We start from the raw sequence: 27,136 nt of genomic DNA, 5'->3' as shown, positions 1-27,136 counted from the left end.
TGAAAGGAAAATGCAACCTCTGAATAACGCACACCATTGTTTATGTGAACAGGATTACTTGCTGGTTCCCACGGGACCATAACAACAATTACTTTTATTCACTTTTTAACAAATCATGAGTAAAATTAACATCAACAGTTAAACTAAAGCATTTCCATGACATTTTGAAAGCATAATTATTGTTTTTGTCTGCCTGAAATATAACTTTTAAAGTGCATGTAAATATGCTGAGTGAAAGAAGTTTCATTCACTATAAAACAAAAGTCAGTCATAATGGCTATAACACAGGATATGTCTTATCTTGCCCAAAGCTTCACTTGTGTCTTAATCTACAATGTGTGAGGAGAGAGAGAGAGAGAGAGAGAGAGAGAGAGAGAGAGAGAGTGCGTGTGTATGTGTGTGTGTGGCACAATGACCAACTTGTATATGACCAACATACAGTATAAATATATATATATATATATATATATATATATATATATATATATATATATATATATATATATATATATACGTATATATGTACAGTACTGTTCAAATGTTTTAGGCACTTGAGAAAAATGTTGCATAGTGAGGATGTCTTCAAAAATAATGACATAAATAGTTTTCATTTATCACTTTATGTCATACAAATTCCAGTAAACATAAAAAAGCTAAATCAGGTTGCGAACAACTTTACATTTAAAACAGCACTAATTCTCCTAGGTACACCTGGACACAGTTTTTCTTGGTTGTTGGCAGATAGGATGTTGCAAGCTTCTTGGAGAATTCTATTTAGGCTGTCTCAATTGCTTCTGTCTCTTTATGTAATCTCACACTGACACAGTGTTCAGTGGGGAGCTTTGTGGGGGCCATGACATCTGGTGCAGGGCTCCCTGTTATTCATCTTGTCTATTTGCAAAATTACTGTTTGGGAAGTCTAACATTTATATTTCCAGTTGACACACTAAATCTGATTATATAAATAACCATTTTAAGACAAATGCCTTCGTGAAACACGGCATTTTGCACAGTACTGTATGTATAAAAGAGGTTTCAAAGTGTTGGAAGACAGACTCAATGGGTGAGTGGGCACTTGGGGCTTTTTTGGGGTGCTTTGTTGGCTGCTATTCTATGACTGGTGTAGCCTTTCTCCTCTGGATCATGGGAAGGGAAGATCTTAACCAGGCATTCTGCTATTAAACATAATTTAAAAAAATTAAGTTTACTAATGTATTTTGTATTATTCATTACTGCTGGTTAAGCCTTATTTAGCTTTTTCTGCATATACTTTTAAAAGGATAAGTTCACCCTGTTCACTGATTTAAATTCTCTCTTCATTTACTCACTTTCATACCATCCTAGATGTGTATGACTTTCTTTCTTCTGCTGAACACAAACAAATATTTTTAGAAGAATATTTCAGCTCTGAATGTCTATTCAATGCAATTGAATAGTGACCAGACTTTTCAAGTTTGAAAAATCACATTATAAAAGTGATATCACAATATAAAAGTAATCTATACAACTCAGGTTGTATATTATTTTTTGGAGTTTAAAAGGTCTGGTCTCCATTCACTTGCATTGCATCGACCTATAGAGCTGGAATATTCTTGTAAACATTTACATTTTTGTTCATTAGAAGAAAAAGCCATACACATTGGGGATGTGAGTAAATGATGAGAGAATATGTGGGAGAACTATCCCTTTGTTATGAATGAGGCAGCGAAGGCAGACGAGGAGACTGGATCTAAATGCAGCTACTATATTAACTTAGACAGTCAATAAATACAAAGGAAAACCCTCGATGGGGAAATGAACATAACACACGATGAAAACAAAACTGAGAACTCGGAAAAGGAACACATACCAGGCATGACAACATTCAACGATTGACAGCGACGAAACAAACAGACAGGGTTTAAATACATGGACATAGGGAGACAAGAACCAATGAACAAACAGAACTCAAACAAGATAACAAGGTGATAAACTAAAACCAAAGACAACTAACGAGGGCAGGTGAAAACAATGAACAGAGCACGCGAAGGCTGACAAGAAAACTATGGAACTAAAAGGGTGACAAACGTGAAAACTACGGAACTACAAAAGTGACAAATATGACAAACAAAGGGCAACGGTGAAACACGACGAGGTATGCCTAACACCCTTTAAGTATTTTAAATATTTTTTAGTCTGTACAGTGATCAGATAAAACACTATGCACTTCAAAAATATGGAATATAATATAATAGACACAGAGAGAGCCACAACAGCAGTTAGAACGGCAGCCAAAACTACATAATGTTGCAGTACAAGTGTGATAATTTGCAGTAGAAGTGCAGTTTTTTTGTTGCTGTTTTTTTGTTTTGTTTGTAATTTGTTTTTTTAGAGCCATTTAAAAGTTGTTCAAATAATTGTAATACCTGCAAGTGAGAGCATGTGTAATATGCATGCATATGCCTCTTTCTCTTACTGTGTGTGTATGCAGGAGAATGTGTTCAAGTACAAATGTGGAACAATTTGCAGCCAAGGAACAGCTGTCACCTTGAAGGAAGCAATTATATGCCCAGTCAAAGCTGCTTAATTCTTTTCATTATGTTTTTCCTCCAAATGTCACCTTGCTCAGTCTGTGGAGCAAAGGGGTACATTCCTGAAGAATGAAGCTTAAAGGTGTAATGAAAAGCAGAGATGAGACCTTACCTCCCAAATATTTGACATGATTGAGTTAACAGCTGCATGCTTAAAGCTGCTACATTCATCAACTTAATCAAGCTGTCCATGGAATGCAGTAACTTTAGAGGATGAAATTATCAAATGTAGTTGAAAGCAGGGCTGGACTGGTAATCTGGCATTCCGGGCATTTTCCCGGTGGGCCGACGCTCTTTGTGGCCGATCAGGGGTGGACTGGCCATTGGAAGAATCGAGCAGGCCGGTTGGTCGGCCGTGAAATGGACCGAATGGGTCGCGATAAGCTAAAATGAGCCGCCGCATTATGCAGGACGGACCACAAAATGGTGCCGCAATATGCAGAAAATGACAGCGAACACCCCTACCCACCTCACCCCTGCTCAACAACTTTTGGGCCAGTTGCTATGTAAAATCCTGGGCCAGTTTCTCTTCCCAGTCCAGCCCTGGTTGAAAGGTTCCTAGTTTCTCTACTCAATCCCAGCTTGACAAGAAGCATTTTGTCACTGTAAATAGTGTGATTAGCCAAGCTTATCTCCTTGAGTGAAAATCGTTCATTGTTCATATGAGAAGACCAACATGGTTAAACCCATCTCCTATATCCTGCCTGTGAGACAGCTAATTAGAGCTGTGTGAGTAAATCGGCAGCACACTGTTTTATCAGCTGTTTGTAATTGGGATATGATCATGTGGTGGGTGTATTTAGTTGTAATGAGTCAGAAAGGTGAGCACCATATTTACCCAGAAATAGATGCTAACCAGCACGATCCCTAGAGGGACAAGGTCTGTTGGGAACTCACCCGAACTGCATAGATTATAAAGAGGCTAAGGAAGTCATTTGTAGTACTCAGGGAAAGATTGATATTGCCTTTTTGGTCTAGTCTAGTGCTTGCTTCCCTCTCCCTCCCTTCTTTCTGCATCCCAGTGTCACGGCACACATGCTGGATGTGACTGATGGATTTTATTTCAGCCTTGGCCCATTTAAAAGTGGGCCAAAGTGTCTAATTCTCACTGTTAGCTGAATGACCGGCACAAAACCGGCAAAACAGGATGGCAGAAATAGTGCAGATACATGGCACCCTATAGTCTCCACAGACTGACCAGCATACAGATCCCCCCAAATGGTATAAAAGGGCATACCATGAAGGTAAAAGGTCAGAATGGAGCCTGGCAGCTAGATACAGCTGACCACCATTCAGCCCTAAAGTGTTTTTTTACCCAATCTCCATATGGTGGGTGGAAAATGTGCTGTATATACACCCTGATCAGTCAGAGCAGATGTGTGTGGCCGCCCCCTCCTACGAAACTCTCTCACCACAGGCTGCCAGCTCTCAAGAAATGTACAAATTGTGCTGCTTTCTATTCATTCTTAGCAGCATCTGTTCTGTTCCCTCTCTTGTACTGTGTGGGGTTGGAGCACTCTCAGAGGTCTTCTGAGCCTATAAAGCAGATTTAAAAAAGCTGACCCTTAACAGTCATGTGTTTTCAGTTAAGTTAGGTGGATGTTGTCTTGAACAAACAGGCCAGGGTATATGAATGCATCCCTCTGAAGCGCTGAGGCAATTATATGGATTGTATTGTCCCGGGAAGTTTTGCAAATTTGTCTTTGAAAAGAAGGCTTTGTGGAGGACAGTTTGACCTCCGACCTCAGCAAGGTATCTCATTTCAAAGTTAGATGCTTATTTTTAGGTTCCACCAGAGTGAGCTTTAACACCAGTGCCCTTTGACATCAAGGTGAAATTTACAGCACTGCTTATGAGACTTAGTTGTCAGTTAAGATGTTTTATATGTTTATATTAAGATTTTTAGACAATAATGCCATGCATACTGTCAGGGTAGAGCACAACTGTCTGGTTCCAGAGGTAAAAATCCCATTCATTTTCTCCATAGGCAAATAGATTTTTAACAATTACCTTTGAAGAAAGGCCTCCTGTGAGCACACTGAACTCAGCAGACAACATGTTGAAAATGTACTATGAACCTATTTATCAACACGATCATTTAAAATAAAGGCTTTAATGACTCAATATAAATTACTGTACTGAGATACTCACTCATGTTTCCTCGGTAAGCTTCCTCTGTCCTCCATCCTCATCTCATCGGGGTTCTTTTAGAGATGATGGCAGACTTTTTGATTGGTTTCCGGGTCATCGGCTCAAGAGCAGAGGAGTGAGGAAAAGAAGAAACATCAATAAGGGTACCGAGAAGCAACCCCTGACTTTGAGTTGATAGGCAAAAGTTTTTCCAATATTACTGAAATAATATTTTAAAACAAAATTGTTTCACTGCTGATGTTTTTTTTTTTTTTTTAAGAAATAATAATAAGATTAATATAATAATAAAGATTAGTCCAAACTTCATATTCCATATTTTTTTACTGTGTCATGTCATTTACTTAACCATGCAGTAACAGGAACGCAATACTTCTCTCATGAAAACTAGAGTTCATGACTGTTTAATCTACAAAAGACTTCATCTCTCGAGAAACATCTTATTATTTATATCCATTATCCTAGAATAAAATGTATGTAGTAATCCAGAAATCACTTTATTTTCTGTATAGTCACACAGTACAAACAGTACAATGCGATAAAAACTCAAAGTGCCTCCCGATGAAGTCACGCAGCAGCTCAAACACACACACACATATATATGTGAAATGGGTGACCTTCTTGGTTTTATGTTATTTCTGTTAAGGAATATTTATTGATATTGTTTAATAAATATTAATGTTTTACACTTACTTTGAATATCTACCTGGGTACCGACATATTTGTGTAATGTCACGTGCCTGCATCTCGGTGAAATCTTGAAATCTTTAGTTGAAAATTTGGAAAGAGTTTCCCAGTAGGAAATCCAACTTCAAGTGGTGTTTCATTGCACATTTCCTGGTAGGAAGTTGGAAAACTGATTTTCCAAGTTGAATGGAATGCAGCTTTAGTCCCTGCAGTGGGAAAGGGCCTCATGTTGCTGATCTATCAATCAGATAATTGTGGCAAAGAAACCACTGCAAAAGTGCCTTGATGCGACCACCCATTATCATGATGCACTGCGAATGACTCAATTGAGTCAGTCCACCTACACTCTCAAACAATTTCTATAGTTGTATATACCTGAATATTTTACAATAAAATGTATTGTTTCTATGCTTGTATACAACAACAAAATCAATATATACTGTATATTTTTCCAACGCTTGCAATTTGATTACGTCTGTCAGAATGCCACATGGGATTTTAGTTTATTTCATCATTAAAGACATTAAGTTGACTGTGACAGGGCGGAGGGTGGGGCCGGGTTGTGTTTCTACACACCCGGCCCCTTATCAGGCTAATCAAGCCTCCGAGAGGGATAAAGGCCGACCGCGGACGGTGGTGCGACAGAGAGAGAGAGCATTTACGGGCAGCTGTCCGTCATATGTGTGTGTTTGTGTCTTTTGTCTTAAGTTTTTTATTAAATATCATTTATATTGTGAAGCCGGTTCTTGCCTCCTCCTTTACATGAATCCCATTACATACGTACCCTTGTCTTTTTGTCCCATTTTCGAAAACGTCTCTGCTTCCAATCAAAGTTTGTAATGTTGTGATTCCTCCAGAGCTGACTGGGTTGGCTCATGTATTATAGCCATTTAAATGAAGGATTTTATCAAATCCCTATGGACAAAAATGTATGGGGGACATAATTATGGAACCAGGGCAGCTGAAAAAGTGGGCAAGCACTGTTGCGCTCTATAGATATAGTTGTGTATATTTATTTGCATCTCTTTGCTAGGCAAATACATAAGACAGGGAAAAAGTACAACAACTTCAGACTCATTGTGAGGTCAGACCATGCCATTCCGCCCTGTTCCAGTTTCCAAATCAGCCTGGCACTCTGCCTTTTGCCAGGATAGGAAGTGGTGGAAATGGACTTCCTCTCAGGATGTGGCGCGTGAGAGTACAGCACAGAGGACAATCAGCTGTGGTGTTCTCACCCAAACCACAGCACCTGTGCTTCCTTTATAATCCACACTCAGGAGCTTCAATTGAGGCCAACCAGACCTCTCTCAAAATTGTTTCCTCCTTTATACACAGTGCTGACTGATGTTGTCCTGGCTCTGCTTTGATTCTTTTTGTCCAACTATTTTTAATATGTCAAAATGTCTGGATGTTCTGCTGCTTTAGTTAAATGTATTTTCTGCTGTGCTATGTAGAGTACTTCCGCAAATGATAGTTCCCAGATTTATGATCATATTGACACTGTTGTTGTGATATGATTTATCTAAACCTATATATCCTCTGTGGATTTGTTGTGAGTTGCAGAGGTTTGGGGTGGCCGGGATGAGAAACAGAACTTCCTTCAATATTTTGACGTTCAGCTGGTGCGAGAGGAGAAAAGATTGGAAGTTGAAGAGGAGGTTAGAGTTCAGGTGGGAGTAAAAAAGTTGACAATCTCTGCTCTTTATTATTTAAATGTCATAATTAGCAATATTACATGGATAAGAGTGCTGTTGCATTGTTGCATCTTTCTTTTGTGATATTGCTTTACTTACATTTTAGATACAATATGTCCCTGTTATTTTGGCTATTTTTGCTCCACTAATAAAAATATATCCAACAGCAGGAGAATGCCAAAGAAGGATACAATTTTGTGTTTCACCAAGCAATGCACAGACTCACCATCTTTCAGGATGGACAAGCAGAGTGATACACACAATGAAGTGTCCAAGTCCTATTTAGTGGCACTCATGGAATGTTGGTCCAATCAGATTAGAATACTGGAAATAAATGTTTTAGCTTTGTCTCTCTCCTTGACTCAGGTGGATGAACTAATGAGGCAAGAACTGAAGAACCTTAAGCTGGTGGTGGACAGAGAGAAGGGGAAGAAAAAGAAAAAAGTCAAGAAAAGCAGTAAAAAGGTGAATGGCAAACATGCACACACTCCTTTGAGATAAGACATTAGCTCATTTTAAATGTTCTGCATGAGTGAAAGCATACAGATGCTTACCGCTCCCTGATGCTGCATAGATTGTAGATGGTGACTGCCCTGTAAACACCTGTAATGTGTCTGTTAGAAGTCTGGATGGATCTAGATCTTGAGATATTCTCAATCCTCTGTTTAAGCGCCTTGTATTAGGGGCCCTGAGGTCATTCAGTGACCTCTCATCATGACTAGGAATGTGGGCTGGACAGAGAATTAATAAAGGTGTCCTGCCCTTGTCAGCTTGTATTTTGGCCCATTTCTCCCCACCTTCTCTGCCACACACAAACACACATAAACACACACACACACACACACACATACACACACACACACACACACACACACACACACACACACAAACACATTTAGTCAAATATATGACAGTTGGACCAGGGAATTCTGTATATGCATGGGTAAAGTACATATGTAGACACATATTCACACACACAATTTTGTGTGAATATGTGTCCAAAAAATAAATACTATTGGTTTAGTTAGGATAAAACAGGCTAATTTACATTAACATTTAAGGGGCATGATGCTCCTTTTTTCTTTTCTTTTTTCAGAATTAAGATATTCAAAAATATATTAAAAATGTACTACTATGATTAACATGTTTTCATATTCAATTTTTATATTTTTTATGGGGCTTAAATTCAAAAAGTGAAAAAACTGTGAAACTGTCCAGACACAGTTAAAAAAAAAAGTTGGAATAACAAGTTTTGACTAATCTTTTATTATTATTTCTTTTTTTTAAATCAGCTGTGAAACAATTTTGTTTTAAAATATTATTAGAGTAATATTGGAAAAACTTTTGTCTACCAAATTAAAGTAAGGGGTTTCTTCTCAGTACCCTTATTGATATTTCTTCATTTCCTCACTCCTCTGTTTTTGAGCAAATGATCTGGAAACCAATCAATATCCGCCATCATAAAGTATCAATTCTCTAAATGCACCTGATGAGACGAGGATGGAGGACAGAGGAAGCTTACTGAGGAAGCATAAATGAGAATGCACAGGTGGATCCTATGCAGAAGTCTTTTTTGTCAGAGTACCTGGGGCCGGTTGCACCAGCTATATGTAAGTTACAACTTAGACTAGTTGTGGCGTAAATAGGCACTAAGTCACAATTTACGCACTACTAAATATGCGAGCGTTGCACCAATAAACTTAGGTAGAACGTAACTCTACGTATAAACTAAGCCTCTGACCAAGAGTAACTGATGGAATAAAAAAGCAGACTCATTTAAGTAATATTTTGCATGGCAGACTTCAATCCTTTCGATATATATTATGATGTTGACATTTACACTTGTTTACATTTATGAGAGAGAAAACATTATGTTAAAAACGTACTTCTTCATCATGAAACCAATCTAACGCTGTCAAGTTTCAAAATATACGATATACTGTATATAAGATATTAAAATGAATAAATGTCTATTTTTCCAGCCTTTTGTATAAGTAATTATTTATTTATTGTCCCTTATTCATTTTAGGATACAGTTGTTGAATATTGTTATTTACATAGGCTAAATATAGCCTACCATTAATGGAATCTTGTTTCATTACATATCATAAGGTTTGAACATCAACCATAATAAGATCAAATTTAAATTCCCAGCTTTTTAACATTTCTGTGTACAAATTTGAAGGCTGCTTATTGGATCCAATGCAAGTAAACTTCATATTATGCGACTACACATTACTTTACGGAGAGCTTACGACCTACTAGTGAGGTCTTGCCTTAAGAACAGGTGGTGCAGCCAAATTAAGCATTGACTTAGTTACAAACTAACTACTGGTTACTAAGCCCTTAGTGTGAACTTTACATCCCAACATAACATGAGACCTTATCCACAGCTGGTGCAACACTCCCCCTTCACATCTGGCACAGCAGTCAGAATTCATATTTTACCTTTGTGGTTCAAATAAACCATATTTGTCACATATTATTTATTGTACATACAATTATTAGGATTTGTCATGAGTATATTAATTAATCAAGTGTTAACAACATAACAATCTTTATGTAGACTACACACATTTTAAGTACACAGATGTGCTACTACACGATCAATGCTCCCAGTTCTACTTATTGAGACCTGTAATCCACACCTTTCATAGACTGCGATACGTTTTCGCAGAGTATAGACAAGCATTTTTAAGCCAACAGTACATATATACTGTAAATAAATATGCAAATAAGTAGAATCCATGGCACAAGTCACAGACATTTTTAATGATGGTTATGGTAGGAATGTTTCACAACACACAACCTGCTGAGTATGAGGCTACGTAGCTACAGACCAGTCAGAAGTGACCATAATGACCCCTGTGAGTGTCAGAACTAGACCATGGAGCAGCGGAAGAAGATCGCCTGGTCCGATGAGTACCATTTTCTTTTACATCATGTGGACGGCTGTGTACGTGTGTGCCATTTACATGGGGAAGTGATAACACCAAGATGCACTGTGGGAAGATGACAAGCTAGTGAAGGTAGTGTGATGCTCTGGGCAATTCAGATACCACAAGACATCTTCAGGGGTCTTCTAGAGTCCATGCCTCGCTGGTCGTCGCTGTTATGGTGGCACGCAGTGGACCAATAGCATATTGGTCCACTGTTCATAATGGTCATAATGACCATCCTGTTCATAATGGTCATAATGTTTTGGCTCATCAGTGAATATGAATGTGTTTTTGGCTGTAATTGACTGTAACCTGTAAATGTATATGTGAATATGAAGTACGTGAGGTCAATCCATCTCTGTATTTCCTGAAATCAGTCTTCATTGTGTCTTCTCAAAAACACTAAGCACAGAAAAGGCGGCAAGACTGCACAAGTGCTAAAATTCCTCAACAACATATTTGGCGTCCTGCTTGAGTTGTTTTACGTTGAGATTTTGACAGCTAAATGAGCCACAGATGCTGTCTGTCTGATGTGTGTCATTTATGCACAAAGATGTTTTATCATTAATCACACAAATGCATTCAGCGATTGAGACACTAAATTCCAGCTATGCTAATTTATCTCACCACACTGAACTTGTTGCTGAAATTTTTAAATGGATTCAGTGAATTTTTCAAAGCCATGCAATTTGGGTACAGCAAATTATACAATATGCAACAGGGAGGGTTTATTTTTTAAGAAAATATGTTACACACCCAAGCTGAGCTAATGATAACAAGAGTTCATCCTGTCTGCTATGTAATTGTAGGCATCAATGTTTTCATGGAAAAAGACAGTGTCCTCTCCATTCGCGGGGTGTTTCCCTGTCTTTTTATCACTCATACGAGAAGCAAAGAAATTGGCTAAAATTCTCCATAAAATTGTTTTGGGAAATCACAGAGTACTCTCCCTTTCATTCCTGTGGTTTCAGAGAAAAAAATATGTGAAGGTTTGGTTATCTAATGCTTGGAGGATCATTAAGAAATACCTGGTGGCCTGTCCTGCTGTTTTGATTAATTTGTGGCTTGGAAAAGCCCTGAGTTCCAGGCAGGATCCAGGGTGTCTACAGCAGGCTGCATATAAATGCCTGTGCTGAGAGTTTTTAAGAATAGTTTACCCAAATATGAATAATCTATCATCATTTATTTACCCTCATATATTTTCAAATTACTTTCTTCATTTTATAGGATGATCCATTCGCTAATTTTACTACTATAATAGTCAAAGTAACTTACTTAAAAGCTTTAAAAATGCACCAAAACGTGTAGTAAAAGTAAAGTAAATGTGAGTAGTCCATGCGTTTTGTGAGTCATATTCCAAGTCTTCTGAAGGCATAAGATAATTTTGTATGATGAACAGACCAAAATGTAATTTGTTTTTCACTCTCAAATCAAATCAATAGCCGCTTTTCGACTATCGGGCCAGTGTGATCCAGGGCTATCAACTGGCCAGCCGGGGCCAATAGCCTCGAACCTCGAGCTGCAAAACCAAAATCGATTTTCGTTCCCACCATCAGGCCAATAACTCAGCAGCGTTGCCAAAGCCCACCCTTAATACTCTGCTGTGGTGCCAACGTCACACATCACGCCAATTTCACAAGCAAGAGGGAAGCTCAATCTGAGGTATCATGTTATCTAGTTATCTAGAATATTGAGTTTATATCTAATGTAAACAGCAAGATAAGTTAGTGTTGACAACACACCGACTGTAACTGCCATGGTGTCCCGAGTGGTCTTTCCACTAAAAGCGGGATGATGTCCCAACATGCCTTCTATGAAAGTTCACCAAACCACGTTTTAAAGTATTTGTACTGTACCCGCATTTTTTTTTTTCAAAACCTGTGCCGTTGTGCGCTGGATACACAACATGGTTCAGCAAAACATTGAACCCGCCTCAATCTCCGGTTGCCCTTGTTTGGCCCAAGGGTAATCGGCGAGCCAAAGGCTATTGGCCCAGAGAAAGCCCTGAGGAGGCATGATGAAGCCCCAGAAGTGACAGTTGGAACTCAACTGGTGCTGGCATGCACTAGCACACCCTCATAGTGGAAACGCGGCTATTGATCAACTCCTGCAAACAGAGCACAAGTAAAAAATAGTGGCATGTCCATAACATCAAACCTCACCTTCTTCCTGTGTCACGATATCATGACATTTTGTAGTAAAACATGCAAGATCAATGAGGTTTCATGTTGTTGACGCATCACCATGTTGGATTTGTCCTCTTTTACTGGTGCTGATCAATGCTTTAATTTAATTTAAGAGGAAAAACAACTTAAATTTCAATCTGTTCAGAATGCAAAGTGATTGTGTGCGATTAGAAGGCATTGATTTTTTTGGATGCTTTTTTTGAGGCACTGTCAACTGCGAAAAAAATATTTTCTTACTGAGTACCTTTTGTCTTGTTTTCCAGGGAAAATATCTAAAGATTCTTAAACAATTTATTTTAACAATATACAGTATATTTATTTCAGAAGCAAAATTACATAAAATATATCAATTTTTTTCATAGAAATCAACAGTGTTAAGTAGGACTCGAATTCAGGTCGTACCACATGTCGGAGCTCCGCCTACAAGGCTACGGATCTGAGAGTTGCAATAATTTTTTTCCTGTGTTGCATGTGCATATGCAACACCTCTTATTAAAACTGATTTTTAAAATGTATTTTTATGGTCAGAATGTTGAATCAGGCACAGAGATATGCCTTAGTTATAAAGAAAAATTTACTTCAATTCTTATAGATCTAGATTTGTATTCAGGCCTTTTTTTTATCTCCATACCAGAAATTATTTCTGTTTTTTGTTTTTTTCTTCTCCAAACAAAAACTAATTTTAAAGCTAGTGTGCCAATTCATGCTTCTAGAAAAAGAAGAAAGGGAGGAAAACTGGAAAGAAGAAGAAGACGAAGAAAGAGAAGGACCTGACTGCTGACAGGTTTGAATAACTGGACTGGTTTATTTCACAAGAATTTTGTAATGCAGTTAAATCAAAGCATATTTTACCCCTGCCACTGTGTTTGTGTGTTGGATTGTGAGATGTAGATCATATGTTTTTTAAGACACCAGTACACTGTGTGAAAGACTGGTAGAGGTGATGAGAGTTCTGGAAAGTGCTCCAACATTGTGAGTGTCAGGTCTTGGAGCTCAGGGTGTGACTGGCGGTCTTCCATGTAGAGCATAAGCATTCGTGCCTGGCTTTTCATACTGTGATGTAATAGAATATTGCATCAGATACACTGCATGACTGATCAGTTTGCTTGCTAGTTTTTAATGCTCTATCTCTCTCTTCTCTCTCTCTCTCTCTCTCTCTCTCTCTCAAACTTTCTGTCTGCCTCTCTTTTTGTCTTCCCCCTAGAACCATTGAATCCCTGTATGAGGAGCTTGTTTTGGAAGGCTTCATAATCAGGCCGATGAATGTCAAGTTGTCAGATTACATAGGTACAAATTCAGTACTGTCACTACTCGAATGAAAGGCACACACATAGCAAGTGGGGTGGCAAAGAAAATATTTAGGGTGGCAGCTGCCACCATGTGACACCCCTGTGGCCACACCCCTGATTCCAACTAATGATTCTCATTCACCTAAAGGACTTATATCATAGCCCCTAAGAGGACATAAAGGGATATAAATATATATATATATATATATATATATATATATATATATATATATGTTTTCCCTTGTAATACTTCCCTTCAAGTATTTTGGTTTCCCTTGCAATAGCTTTATCTATACCTTGTGAAAATCAACCTTGATTTTACTACAGTGTACTGTTATAATCATAGTTATAACTTTAGTGTTACTATAAAATCATAACTGTTCAATATTCAATCATTTATTGCGATACCAAAGTTGTCTGGAATTTTTTGTGGTGAGCTCACTACAATAATAACAAACATCACACATACGGCAACAAGAGCAACACAGATATCACAGTAGTGCCTATAAGAATTAGCTGGTACCACTTAGTACAGCACAAAAACAGAGACCCACAATACCAAGTGTAGGGTACAAAAGTTCTTTTGCTAGTTGCCAAACCACACTGTAATTGAGAAAGTTAGTATGCTCTCAGTAACTGCCCTATAGAAGTGGAGCAAACCATCCTTGGTGTCCAAAACTGTGGTGTTACTATAGTAAAAAATAACCATACTTTTTGGAAGAATGATTATGGTATTTTTATTACCATAGTTTTGTTTTTCCTTTATTATCACTATGGTTTACCATGAATGTCATGGTTAAAAAATGGTTACTGTAGTAAAACCATGATTAATTTTCATTAGGGATGGGTAAAGCTATTGTGAGGGAGCCTACAGAAATCTTGAGGAAACGCAAAACTACTAGGAAGGAATGTAAATCTGTTGTGAGGGAAACCAAAAAAAAGTCTGCGGTTTTGGACACAGTATATACATGTCTGCGTAAAATGCCTTTATGGCTTTTGCTCTCCCATGCGGCTAGTGGGTTCAGCACCGTCCGTGGCAAGATGTCATGATTTCAGCTTAGTCTCATAGAATGAACGTTACTATAACTACATTTTTGAAACTTTCTACGTTTTGCTGCAGTTTCCTGGTGAAATTAACACTAGAGGTGCTACAACAACTGTGTGTTTTATTCACTTTCACAGAAAGTTACAAAATGTTTTCACTCTATTACTCACACACTTCTATGTTATTATTTCAAAACACTTTTACTCTAACGCATCATTTGAAAAATTACACATTTAACGTATTACAGACTCACCTACAGTTACACACTTATTCCAATGTGAACTTCCACAGTAGCTCTCCTAATAGAGTGTTGGACTGTGGACTCAGAGCAAAAGTGCCATAGAAACTACAGGAAAAACATGGTTGCTTCAGTAAATGTGCTTTTCATGCCGAATTTGCTTTTAAAACACTCTTAGTTAGGTTTAGGCGTTGGTTTAGGTCAGGGGTTCTCAACAGGGGTGTTCAAATGTTGTCAAGGGGCACCGAGAGCAAATTAGTAGAGAGGAGGGCATTAGGTTACAAATGGGGGTATTTATCAGTCCATCCATCCATCCATCCATCGTCAACCGCTTATCCTGTGTACAGGATCGCGGGGGGCTGGAGCCTATCCCAGCTAACATTGGGCGAAAGGCCAATCGCAGGGCCTATTTATCAGTCATAATAATCAAATCTATCATCATGTTCCTCTTTGCATTAAAACGTTTATCTAGACTTGAAGAATATCAGTTGGTTTTCAATTATACAGGTTGGTACTCATTTGTACCACGGTTCATCTGATTTTTAAGTCTAGTGACGCATCTGCAGTATCTGGTTTAGCAGCATTAAATACACAGGCGGAGGAACAGCCTCTGCTATTGTACCTGTATGGCTCTGTAGATGGATATGGTGCAATGGACAGAGCAGCGAGTGTGCAAAGCAGGTGCGTTTTTACATGCAGATCGGTCTAGAGCACTTAAATGTGCAGCTTTGCAAGAATCAGTGAGTGTTGTATCTTGGCATCGTGTTTACACGTCATTACTATAGCATCCAATTTAGATCCACTTGCACAGAATGACGTCCTAAATTCTATTTGACAACCAAATTGGATTTGTGTACATTATGAACACATCGATTATGTACATAATCTCAGAGCTGTAGCTTTGATGTTAACATTTACAATAATGGCATTTAGTTGACTGACACTCTTATCCAAAGCAAATGAAAGAAACATCAGAGTTGCCATGTATTATATCTCACAATAACTTTAATATCAGACAGATACATTAGTGAATGAAGCCCTGTAGTCCCATTAAAAATTTTTTATGTTGATTTGCTAGGGTTTCAGACTGGGCTTTACTGCTAAACTGACATGACCGCAGACACGTGCGCAATGCTGAATCACACCCCATGAAAGTGTATACAGCATGTGGATGTGTGTGTTTGTTTGTGTGTGTGTACCTCACATCAGATGAATCACATAGCTCATGACTCATGAATGGGCTAACTGCACAGCATAGCAACATCATGCTGTTTTAAAATGATACAAAATGCAAACAGGAATGAATCAATAAGCCTCATTGTATGTTTCTTGGTTACACACAAATGCTTGCAGACACACACACACACACACATTCTCTTACAAACAATCTTAATTTAGGATGGTATGACAGTTAAAATTAAGGTAATTTTTCTACAATTGCTTTTTGAGAAAACCGATAACAACATATGTTTTCTCTGAAGTGGTTGAATGATTCCAGATTCTCTTGTTTATCTTGGAGTTCCGATTGGTCTGAATAATTTGATGTATTGTTACATAGTTTTTGTTTCTGTTTATTCTGTTCTTTCAAGAACAGGTTGTGGCATATAAAATAGAACCGCATTGGTTGCTACATGTTAAAACAACTTGTCACTCTGACATTGTTTTTTACAATTCCAAGGAAACCAGAATAGTAAAGTTGATGTGATGCTATGTTGGCAAGCAGACAGGGTGGATGTCTGCCACTTTTGTGAAACCTATTTTGATGGCATATGTACCATAGTATTTAACTATTTATTTTTTATTGTGTCTCCAGGTGCATACAGTTACCTGGGCACATCCCTGCGGCAAGCAGATGTTGAACCTATGCCATCTCTCTCCGATGTCAGACAGCTCATCGCACTTTATGGCATCCTACCTCTGGGTGAGTGTAACCAGCTCTGACTCTCTACATTGGTTCAACATTGTAGTCCAATTTTAGCTTAATCGTCATACAAATACCAACAAAAAACTCCTTTTGGTAACATCACTTATAATGAAGTATGATCTGCTGGTCTGCAGGAATGAGAGTTGAACGTTAAATATTCATAGAATCAACTGAGTTGCTGTTTAAAGCTGTAATGATGAATTACCGCCTTTGTGGGTAAAAAGGCCTTTAGGGAACTTTAGAGTTGCTCACATACATTTTTCAGGAGCAGCACTATTAGAGCCATGTGCACTCGTTTAGGTGTGTGTGTTAAATAGAACACACCCTGTCTGCCCTTCTGAACTGCTCTTGACCTTTTGTAAATTTTTCTGTAGCTGCCTCATTGCTATAGCAATGTGTGGTATCCTGTATCACAACACTCACATTCATTCTCCCCACTCGTATCTCGTTTAATAACCCAGCCTGGGCTCAATGATCAGCAAAGGGATGAGGCCAGATCATACATATGCTTCCCTGGTGGGCTGTAACCTTAACAACACTTTGCATTGAGAACTAGACTCTCCCTCAGTGATTTGTGGCAGAAAAGGGTTACCACAAAAACAGTTGAGTGCTAAAACAAAGACACATCAGTCAGCAGCAGCAAAACAATCACATGCAGGATGGCTACATCCCTGAACATCCCTATGGAATTAGAATGTGTTATGTCTCTCCAGAGGTCTGTCATCACTGCATACCCAGAAGAAAGGAACACTGGGTCTCATTCACTAATAATTGCATACAAGTGTTCTTACTTATGTGTGCAGAAAAGGTTTTCTGAGGTGGCAAAATTTCTGCCAGATTTACAACAGGTGCGTACGCACATAAATCTGTTCTTATCCACATTCTACTGTTGATGAATCCGAAATTGGAGTTGGGCGATATAAACAAAAGTGGATATGGCGACAATCTTGAAATTTTTGGTCAATAATGATATACAGTATATCACAGTAAAAACACTTTTATGTGTGTATTTATTAACAAACTCTTACTCATTTTCTCTCAGAATGTTAAGGATTAGAAACAGAGGCTGTGTTAACCGTGTATTTTTCCTTAAAACATTGACTGATAATTCCAAAATGCTGTCTGTCATGTCCAACCATATTTACATGTCTTTATTCTCTCTCTTTTCCTGCCTGCTTGCTTTATGTGTGTTAATGCACAGCAGAGATCCAAGACCTTGAGAAAAAAAAGGCATATTTTAATGCAAAATAAAATAATGACAGATAAAAATAATATAACTGTTACGATCCCTGGTTGTCTGCCCCGTGTTTTCCGTGTCGCCGTCACCATGATTCCCGACCTTCATCACTGTGTCATTGTTCTCACCTGATTGTCGTTTGTTATCATCATGTCTCTGTGTATTTAAACCCCGCTGTTCCTCCATTCCCTTGTCGTTCGTTGTTTTGATGTTTCTGAGGGTTCTGACGTTTTGATGTTCTGTCCATGTTCTGATGTTTCCTCCCTCAGGGAACGGAGGTTACAATAGTAACCATGACGTTCCCCTTCTGTCACTCACTTGATGTTGAGATGGATGAAGTGACACAATGCACCACGCACTAGCCCGTGTTACGTGAACTGCTGAGACAAGTGCAAGCAGGCTGCTGCGTGCTAAAGGCAACTGTATCGGCTGCACGTAACCCTCCCCAATGCCCCCAAAAGAGACCTTAGGTTCCCAGCACCCCTGAGGGGGGAACAGGTGCTACATGACTAGCACCTGTTCTCTCTCTATATCTCTTGCATAGAGTGTGTAGCAGCTGGGGCTATCTTAGCACTATGACATGCGTTGGGGAAGGCGGTATTTCAAGGTCCTATTTTTTCAGGGGGAAAAGACCCTGCAGAGGCCACATCCTGCCCAGACTAGGGAGAGGTAACATGTGGCAAATAAACCACGAGGGTTGTAGGTCTACAAGCACGGCGACCGGGGGCAGTGGGACTGCCCAAGGGAAATGTGGTTCCGCTGACAGGGGGACCGCACCGTGGAAAATACATCACAGGGAGTTGCCTGAAGAGGGAATTAAGCCTGTGGAGCCCTACCCCAGTACTGAGCACCTGTGGCTTGTAATGGGTCTGGACGCCAATTGCTCCGCTGAATTTGCATGCCTGAAGGCTAGGGAGGAAGAACATACAGGAAGCAATGCTTAGTGGCTAACCTTGGAAAGAAGGTGCACTGGATCAACTTGGTGAAGGGCGCTGGGTGCAAGCGGAACGCCCGGTCAGATGTTCCGCATTATAGAGTTCTAGCGGCTCGGACCTGACAAAACACGGGACGAGACTCAAACCTGAGATTGTAAAATCTCACAAATGTATTGGGTGTTGCCCAGCCCGCTGCTCTGCAGATGTCTACTAAGGAGGTGCCATTGGCCAATGCCCACGAGGATGCCACACTTCTCGTTGATTTTCCTCGAACCCGCAAGGGGGTGGGCACAGCCTGAGTCTGGAAGGCCAATGAAATGGCGTCAACAATCCAGGGGGCAGCCTCAGTTTGGAGATGGCGCTCCCTTTCCGCCGTCCGTCGAAGCAGACAAAGAGCTGCTCAGAACAGCTAGAGCTCTGCATGCATTCCAAATAGATACGCAAAGAACGTACCGGACACAGCAACGAGAATGCTGGCAGCTTGTTTGCAGGTTAACGTCCTGGTCCCTGAAGGGGGTCGTAGGAACCTTGGGCACGTAGCTCGGTCGGGCCTCAGGATAACGTGAGAATGTGCAGGACCAAACTCCAGACAGGTGTCGCTGACAGAGAACGCTTGCAGTTCCCCAACCCTCTTGATGGAAGCTAACGCTATCAGGAGGGCCGTCTTCAGGGAGAGGGCCTTGAGCTCGTAGGGGGGTCTCTGAAGGCCCGAGAGGACCACTGAGTGGACTGCACAGCATGCAGAGAGAGAGAACACCAGCTGGAAATGCGCCGTATGATCCAACAGCAGTTCATCTTGCCAGTAAAGGTGAGTGGAACAGTGCTGAACTCAGCTTGCAGTTGCACAACCGCTCAGCTCCGAAGAAAAAAATCTGACTGACAGACGCACACCTGCTTCACTTTATTCCCATATGTCCGGGGGTGGGATATGCAAATTCTGTCTGCCAATTTCACATTGGCCTTTTCTCAATTTCAGAGGTATGCGAGGCTCCCAAGGAAGACCCCTTGTGTCACTTCATTCGACACAACATCGAGTGAATGACAGAAGGGGAACATTTTATAATGAGCAGTTTATTCTGAGATTTAACCTTTTTTTCTTATTTTCTAATTGAAAAGAATAGTCTGGAATCAACTCTTGGAATCGATTTCATCAATTCTGAAAACAAGGAATCGGGTTCGAATTCAGAGTCCATTCCAAAATTTCTGTAATTTAACAGCCAATGTAGGGTGTGTATTTATGAATGAAGTACTCTTGAAGACATGTACATGCTGGAAAATGGGATAAAACATCCTCTGAGACTGTTTTGCTTGAAGTTTCTCACACCTCTTACTAATTGATGTACCTCAATGATTGGTTGCTCTTAAGCACAATCAGAGGAACAAGTGTGCAAGCACAATGATCTGTTCATCATGCATATGGTGTCCCATGGGTGTTAAGGTTCACTCTACCAGGGGTGTCCTTGGAGGACATCTGTTTAGCTGCAGGCTGGGATCTCCTAAAACCTTTGCCAGGTTTTATAACTTGGATGTCTCTTCCCAGGTCCTTGGGAGGGTTGATTTCTCAATAGTCCCTTTCACACACAGATCCTGGGATTAATCCCAGGAAAAATAATTTCCGGCTACTGTTCTGGGACTGCAAAATTTGTTCATTCACACTCAGAACTTGACATTAACATTTTGACTCATCAGCCTCTATGGCTAGTGGTATTCCAAAGTCACTAGCCACTAAGCATTTTCACTATCCAAAATTCCCTTCTCCACAAAAACTGATAAAACTAACTGGAGACTGTAACTGCATACATTTGCTTTGGTTATTTTATTTCACAAAAATGCTGTGAGTTCAGCAGGACACAAGCCTAATGATATATAGCTGAATTCAGAAGTTTACATACACTTAGGTTGAAGTCATTAAACTATTTTTTTTAACCCCTCCACCGATTTCCTATTAGGACATCTACTTTGTGAATGACATGAGTCATTTTTCCAACAACTGTTTACAGATAGATTGTTTCACTTTTAATTGACTATATCATAATTCCAGTGGGCCCGAATTTTACATACACTATATTAAATGTGCCTTTAAGCAGCTTGTAAAATTCCAGAAAATTAAGTCAAGCCTTTAGGCAATTAGCTTCTGATAGGCTAATTGGAGTCAATTGGAGGACCTCAGAAAAAAAAATTGTGAACCTCTACAATTCTGATTCATCCTTGGGAGCAATTTCCAAAGGACTGAAAGTACCACGTTTGTCTGTACAAACAATAGTATGCAATAATAAACACCACAGGATCATGCAGTCATTATACGGCTCAGGAAGAAGATGAATTCTGTCTCCTAGAGATAAACATAGCTTGGTGCAAAAAGTGCAAATCAATCCCAGAACAACAGCAAAAGATCTTGTGAAGATGCTGGATGAAATAGGTAGACAAGTATCTATATCCACAGTAAAATGGGTCCTATATAACCTGAAAGATCTTCCTCTGGTCTGATGAAACAAAAATGTAACTGTTTGGCCATAATGACCATGGTTATGTTTGGAGGAAAAAGGGTGAGGCTTGCAAGTCGAAGAACACCATCCCAACCGTGAAGCATGGGAGTGAAAGCATCATGTTGTGGGGGTGCTTTGCTGCAGGAGGGACTGGTGCACTAAACAAAATAGATGGCATCATGAGGAAGGAAAATTATGTGGGTATATTGAAGCAACATCTCAAGACATAGGCCAGGAAGTTAAAGCTTGGTTGCAAATGGGTCTTCCTAAAACTGACAATGATACCCCCAAGCATACCTCCAAAGTTGTGTCAAAATGGCTTAAGGACAACAAAGTCAAGGTATTTGAGTGGCCATTACAAAGCCCTGACCTTAGTCCGATAGAAAATTTGTGGTCAGACCTGAAAAAGCATATGCGAGCAAGGAGGCCTACAAACCTGACTCAGTTACACCAGTTCTCTCTGGAGAAATGGGCCAAAATTCCTGCAATTTATTGTGAGAAGCTTGTGGAAGGTTACCCAAAATTTAAGTTAAACAATTTAAAGGCAATGTTACCAAATACTAACAAAGTGTATGTAAACTTCTGACCCACTGGGAATGGGATGAAAGAAATAATAGCTGAAATAAATAATTTGCTCTACTATTATTCTGACATTCTTAAAATAAAGTAGTAATCCTGACTGACTCATGACAGGGAATGATTTCTATGATTAAGTGTCAGGAATTGTGAAAAACTGAGTTTAAATGTATTTGGTGTATTTAAACTTCTGACTTCAACTGTAAGCTAATATCTGAAGGCATGCATAGCCAGTAAGAACAGGAGTAGAATTGAGTAATAAATAATACATTTTTAAATAATTTGTCCATTTAAGTCCAGATTTTAACACCTTTTACAATCTAAATTATGCTTTCCTTGTGAAAGTTTACCTTTCATTCCATTTTTTTTAACAGTGGCATTAAGCACAGGTCAGACCATGAATGTCAGGAGATTAGCAGGAAGGAGGACCCAAATGCAGGAATAAGTGAAACAAAATATTTTATTAAACAAAAGAAAAACAAACTTAAAACACAAAACACTCACTTGGGAGAAAATTATAAGAAAACAAACGTAACAAAACACAAGATAACTAACCAGACAGAGGAGTAACACACGAACACTGGTAAACAGACATGGGAATTAAACGATCCGACAAACACAAGAGGAAGGGAGCACAATAAATACAGACAAAACTCAAGAGGAAACAAGTGAAGCCAATCAACATAACGAGGACTAAACTAGGGGAGAGGCCAGAGGGAATGAGGGGGCAGAGTTGGGAGAGCACATAGCAAATATAAACACTAGACTAAGCCATGTGCTCATACACAACACAAGCTCACACAGACAAACAACTGGCAAGGACAGAAGAGCAGACAGAGAAGGATCATGACAGTACACCCCTTAATGGAAGCCTCCTGGTGTCCACACCCAACAGGAATAATGAACTGGTCCAGGGAGTGGGCAGAGGACCAGGAGTGCATAGTATTTCATAGTAATTGAGATAGATACATTTACAAAATTCAGTTGTTATACTGGACCATTTAAAATTAACTAGTGAATTTACAAATGTGCTTAAAAATTCTTAAAAGAATATTAAAGGAAATGTGACCATTTTCAAGACCACATGACTAAAATCTTGATGTAGTGTATAATTAATTTTACCCAAGAATTTTTCCGAATTAGTCATTCTAAAGAACAGCATGGCAACATGGCTTAAAGTTTCGGATGTAACCTCTGTTCCCTGATGGATGGAACGAGACGTTGTGTCGGAGAAGTGACACTAGGGGCCTCTCTTGAGCGCCGAATATGCCTCTGATCTATGAAAAAAGGCCAATGAGAAGTTGGCAGATAGTATTTGCATACCTCGCCTCTGGACATACGGGTATAAAGGCGAGGAAATACTATGAGTTCATTCAGGATTTTTCTGAGGAGCCGGAAATGGTCCGGCCACTACAGTGGCTCAGCTTAGCGACGTGGCCGGGAGGACAAAACGTCTGGTTCCTTCCATCGGGGAATGGAGGTTACATCTGCAACCTAGACGTTCCCCATCTGTCGCTCTCTCGATGTTGTGTCGGAGAAGCAACACTAGGGGTCCAATTTAAATCACGCCATGCGCTGAGCCATGTACGTGTTCTGCTGACACAGGAGCGGGCAGGAATTTTACATGCACAGGTGACCAGCTGTGTCAGACTGCACGTACCCTTCTCCAATGCCCCCCAAAAAGTCGTCGGAAGCCTTCTGGTTACCCTAGACAGGGGAACAAGGCCACAGAGGACTGGGCAGATTGGTTGTAATTGTAGGGGACAGGACTGGGTCCTGGACCAAGTGAGGACCGCAGAGGGCTGGTCAAACTGGGCAGGGACCTCACAAGGCTGAACAGACTGGTCATTGGTGACAGGACTGTGTCGATGACCTCTGCGAACAGGACTGTCGTCGTTAAAAACTGTTATTAAAAAAACATGTACAAATTCTAAAGGTTGTAAATTGTATGCATAACTTACACTTGAATAGAATTAATTAACGAATGTATACTTGGACACCTCTGACGTTTTAGTGCTGTGGATGGAATTTTTAGACGGCCCCTTACAAGCGCCATTCAATGAAAGAGTTCCGTTTTATACCTGTATGATATAGTCATATATTCTTTAACTTAAATATGCTAATGAAACCATTGTAAAATTGTCAGTTCCAGAGAGCATGGGTAGGAGAAACCGAATGTCAAATTAATGAGCCAACAACTAACTTCTGGAGATAAGGTAGAAGTTTCAGTGTTAGTTTTGCCAGCTCCAGTTTCTGTTTAACTTAAATGTGTATTATACGTGCTGGTGTAAATATACGTTTAAGTTACTTTTATTATGCAATTTCCCACGTTATTATTATCACGAAACCTGATATGGATCTTCTGCCTTATTGAATGCACCTGAGCCCAACTCATTGGAGATCGCTCTTATTTGGCAAGCATTCATTATAAAAACGTGTATGTGTATCTTAGTATTTTTCTTTCTGGAACAGCATACAGTACACACTTATGCTACTTATAACAAGGTATTTTTTTTCATGTTTTACACTGTACAATGCAGAAACAAATTTAATGCAACAAGTTTGGAAAAACAAACAAATGAACCGACTCTGATGAAACAGCACACTGGAACAGATGTAAAGAATCAGGTATGAAGAAACAGCAGCTAGCATTATAAATAGGGTGACCATATTCCTGCTTGTGGAAAACAGGACAGCCTCCTCCCAGCAAAAATTAAATTGACGTATCCATACCTAGGCACAGATCACTGCGAATTAGAACGGTTGTCGCCTTGTACTTTTCGCTGGCAGGGATGTTTCCTCAATTTGCGCTTGGTGAAACAGGTGAAAAGCATTGCCTTCATGACTGTTACACTGAATCGAGATTTGTCCGGTGTCCATGATTGGTTCATTAATGAGAACACATGCTCCACAGATGCAGATGTCCCAGGCACGCATGAAACAAACTCCACGACCTTGGCTTAGACTCCGAACTTGATGGTCTTGCTCTCCAGCTCACGAAAAACATCTGTCCATCTCTCAGACATGGTCATCTTGTTCATGTTCCACTCAGTGATGTGACAAGTGACAATGTTTTTTCTTGCAAGCCCACTTCGTCAAAGAGAGAGGTTTCGTCAATCAAAATGAGAGCGGGGATTCTGGAGTAGAACTCAAGTTTTTCAGTGTTCTTCAATGAGCAGCTCCAATTTTGGAGGTAATCCACCTATGCTGAATAAAAGTTTCTGACTGCACAAAAGAAATTATCAGCTCGAATTTCACCAGCTTCAGTCTGGGTATCCAACTACTTTTTTTCTGTCAGAGTGTATGAATGATTCCTTTAGCCTGGCCTGCAAGACTTTTCTCATGTCATGAATGTTCAAAGCCACTTTTGTGTCTATATATGTGGTATAGGGTAACAGCTGGGTCCCCAATATGTATATTGAAACATAAAACTGTCAAGTGTCAGGTTTTGCAGTCAAATGAGAGAGTTTACTCTGATTGTTCTCTGCATGTTCAATAAGCATCACAAGTCGATGAGAACAGACAGGAAGTCAAGTTCTACAAACTTTCCAATGTAAATATAGTCATATGCAAATTACATTAAGGGTGTTATATTACAACAATTTCTAGAATTCTGGTAGGTCAACTACTTCAAACATTTTAACATATTACAAATATGGACTGCTTCCATCTTCGTGCAAACAATAATTGTTAGCCACAACATGAATCGAGGTCCCATCCTTGGTTGAAACAAACTTATGGTCAGATATCAGAGGTTAGCTATCAGTTATGGCTACTCCTTATTTATTTATGTCAAAGGGGTTCCAAGGAGAGCAATTAAAATCCTTGGAAGTTTTTTCGACTATGGCAAAGTCACGTTTGAGAGGGCACAATAACCATAAATAATTCAGAGACATAAGTTATTTAGACATTCAAAGTATCAGTGCTATCTTCTCCACCGGAATAGAGGCCTTCTCCCAAAGACTTGCTGGAATGTCAGGCCTCATCATCTGTGGAACATTAGGACATAGAGCATGAGAAAACACAGAAAGCATACACAATGCCAAACGAAACATTGTATAATATCACATTGAAGAAACTAAAATCTCTCTCTCTCTCTCTCTCTCTCTCTCTCTCTCTCTCTCTCTCTCTCATACAATGAATAATTTAATAAAATAGAATCAAATGGTTATCGAAAAGTTGATTAATTATGTAATAATAATAACAGATGCATTTGTTTGTGAATAAATACAAGATACAGTAAATTAATATTCTCCAGAATTCTGAAAAAACGTGTAATCACGGTTACTGCACTCCTGGCATAAGCCAGACCCTCAGTCACCCCTCAGATCACATACATGTTACTTGCACCTTATAGTAAAATAAAAATAGAAAATGTATTAATATAATAGCAATAAATGAGGATGATAAAATATAAGGATTTTGAAAATCCACCCCTTCAGTGGTCTTGCTCTACTATCTCCAGTGCACGTTTAAAACTGTCAGTGTGCTTGATTGCGAAGCCAATCCAAAGTTTAGTGATCTCTGAAAATGTCTCTTAGAAACTTTGGGCATTTTTCTTGAGAAAGAACATATGCACACAGACCATTGAAAATGTGTAATATTCTTTCAAGTGCTTGACCAAAAGAGAGAAAACGTGTGTTGCCACGCTGCAGTAATTTCTGAAAGTCCAGCTGCACAAATGTGAGTATGTTGCATATGACAGCTTCAGATTTGCTGCTGGCAGAAGAAAATTTCATAAGATCATACAATTTCTTGATCAATTTCACAGTGCAGTCAGCCGACTTAAAACTATGGCCATGGACAACAGAAAGATGAGCAAAAAGTCCTTCAGTTGCATGCACCTTGTCAGATTCAAACTTTATTTCCCAAAAAAATTGCAAACACTTGGTTTGGAACACTTATTTTAGCATCATTCACATCCTTTTTTTGTATGAACAAGCTGCGTAATGTCGGTGCAACCTCCATGGGCGATGGAAAAGCGTGCTCCACAAATCTCACACCTCAATTTACTAGGCTCTGTCTGTGACTCCTTTTTTTAGAAATTTAAACTCTTTTTGAAGAACCCCATTAAATGTACGTTCTCGCTTCCTTGACATTTTTCCAGCCGCAATTTCATCGGTGTGCTCTTTCGAACTGACTCTTCAATCAGTTCACTAACTGGACATCTATTGGATGGGGA

At 39.4% G+C, this 27,136-nt stretch overlaps 1 protein-coding gene across 2 annotated transcripts in view; it reads left to right on the top strand.

Moving 5' to 3' along the window:
• The window catches only part of iqca1 (IQ motif containing with AAA domain 1), a 56,666-nt gene that overhangs the window by 17,190 nt on the left and 12,340 nt on the right, over positions 1 to 27,136 (top strand). For both annotated transcript variants that reach the window (XM_052130500.1, XM_052130499.1), the window contains exons 10-14: positions 6,969 to 7,075; positions 7,466 to 7,564; positions 12,938 to 13,008; positions 13,429 to 13,511; positions 16,610 to 16,717. In XM_052130500.1, coding sequence (XP_051986460.1) covers positions 6,969 to 7,075; positions 7,466 to 7,564; positions 12,938 to 13,008; positions 13,429 to 13,511; positions 16,610 to 16,717 — 468 coding nt within the window. The remainder of the gene's footprint in view (positions 1 to 6,968; positions 7,076 to 7,465; positions 7,565 to 12,937; positions 13,009 to 13,428; positions 13,512 to 16,609; positions 16,718 to 27,136) is intronic.

The sequence above is a fragment of the Xyrauchen texanus genome, chromosome 7, assembly GCF_025860055.1.
Source record: "Xyrauchen texanus isolate HMW12.3.18 chromosome 7, RBS_HiC_50CHRs, whole genome shotgun sequence".
Classification (NCBI taxonomy): domain Eukaryota; kingdom Metazoa; phylum Chordata; class Actinopteri; order Cypriniformes; family Catostomidae; genus Xyrauchen; species Xyrauchen texanus.
The sequence above is the reverse complement of the archived record's forward strand: the minus strand, read 5'-3'. Positions and strand labels throughout refer to the sequence as shown.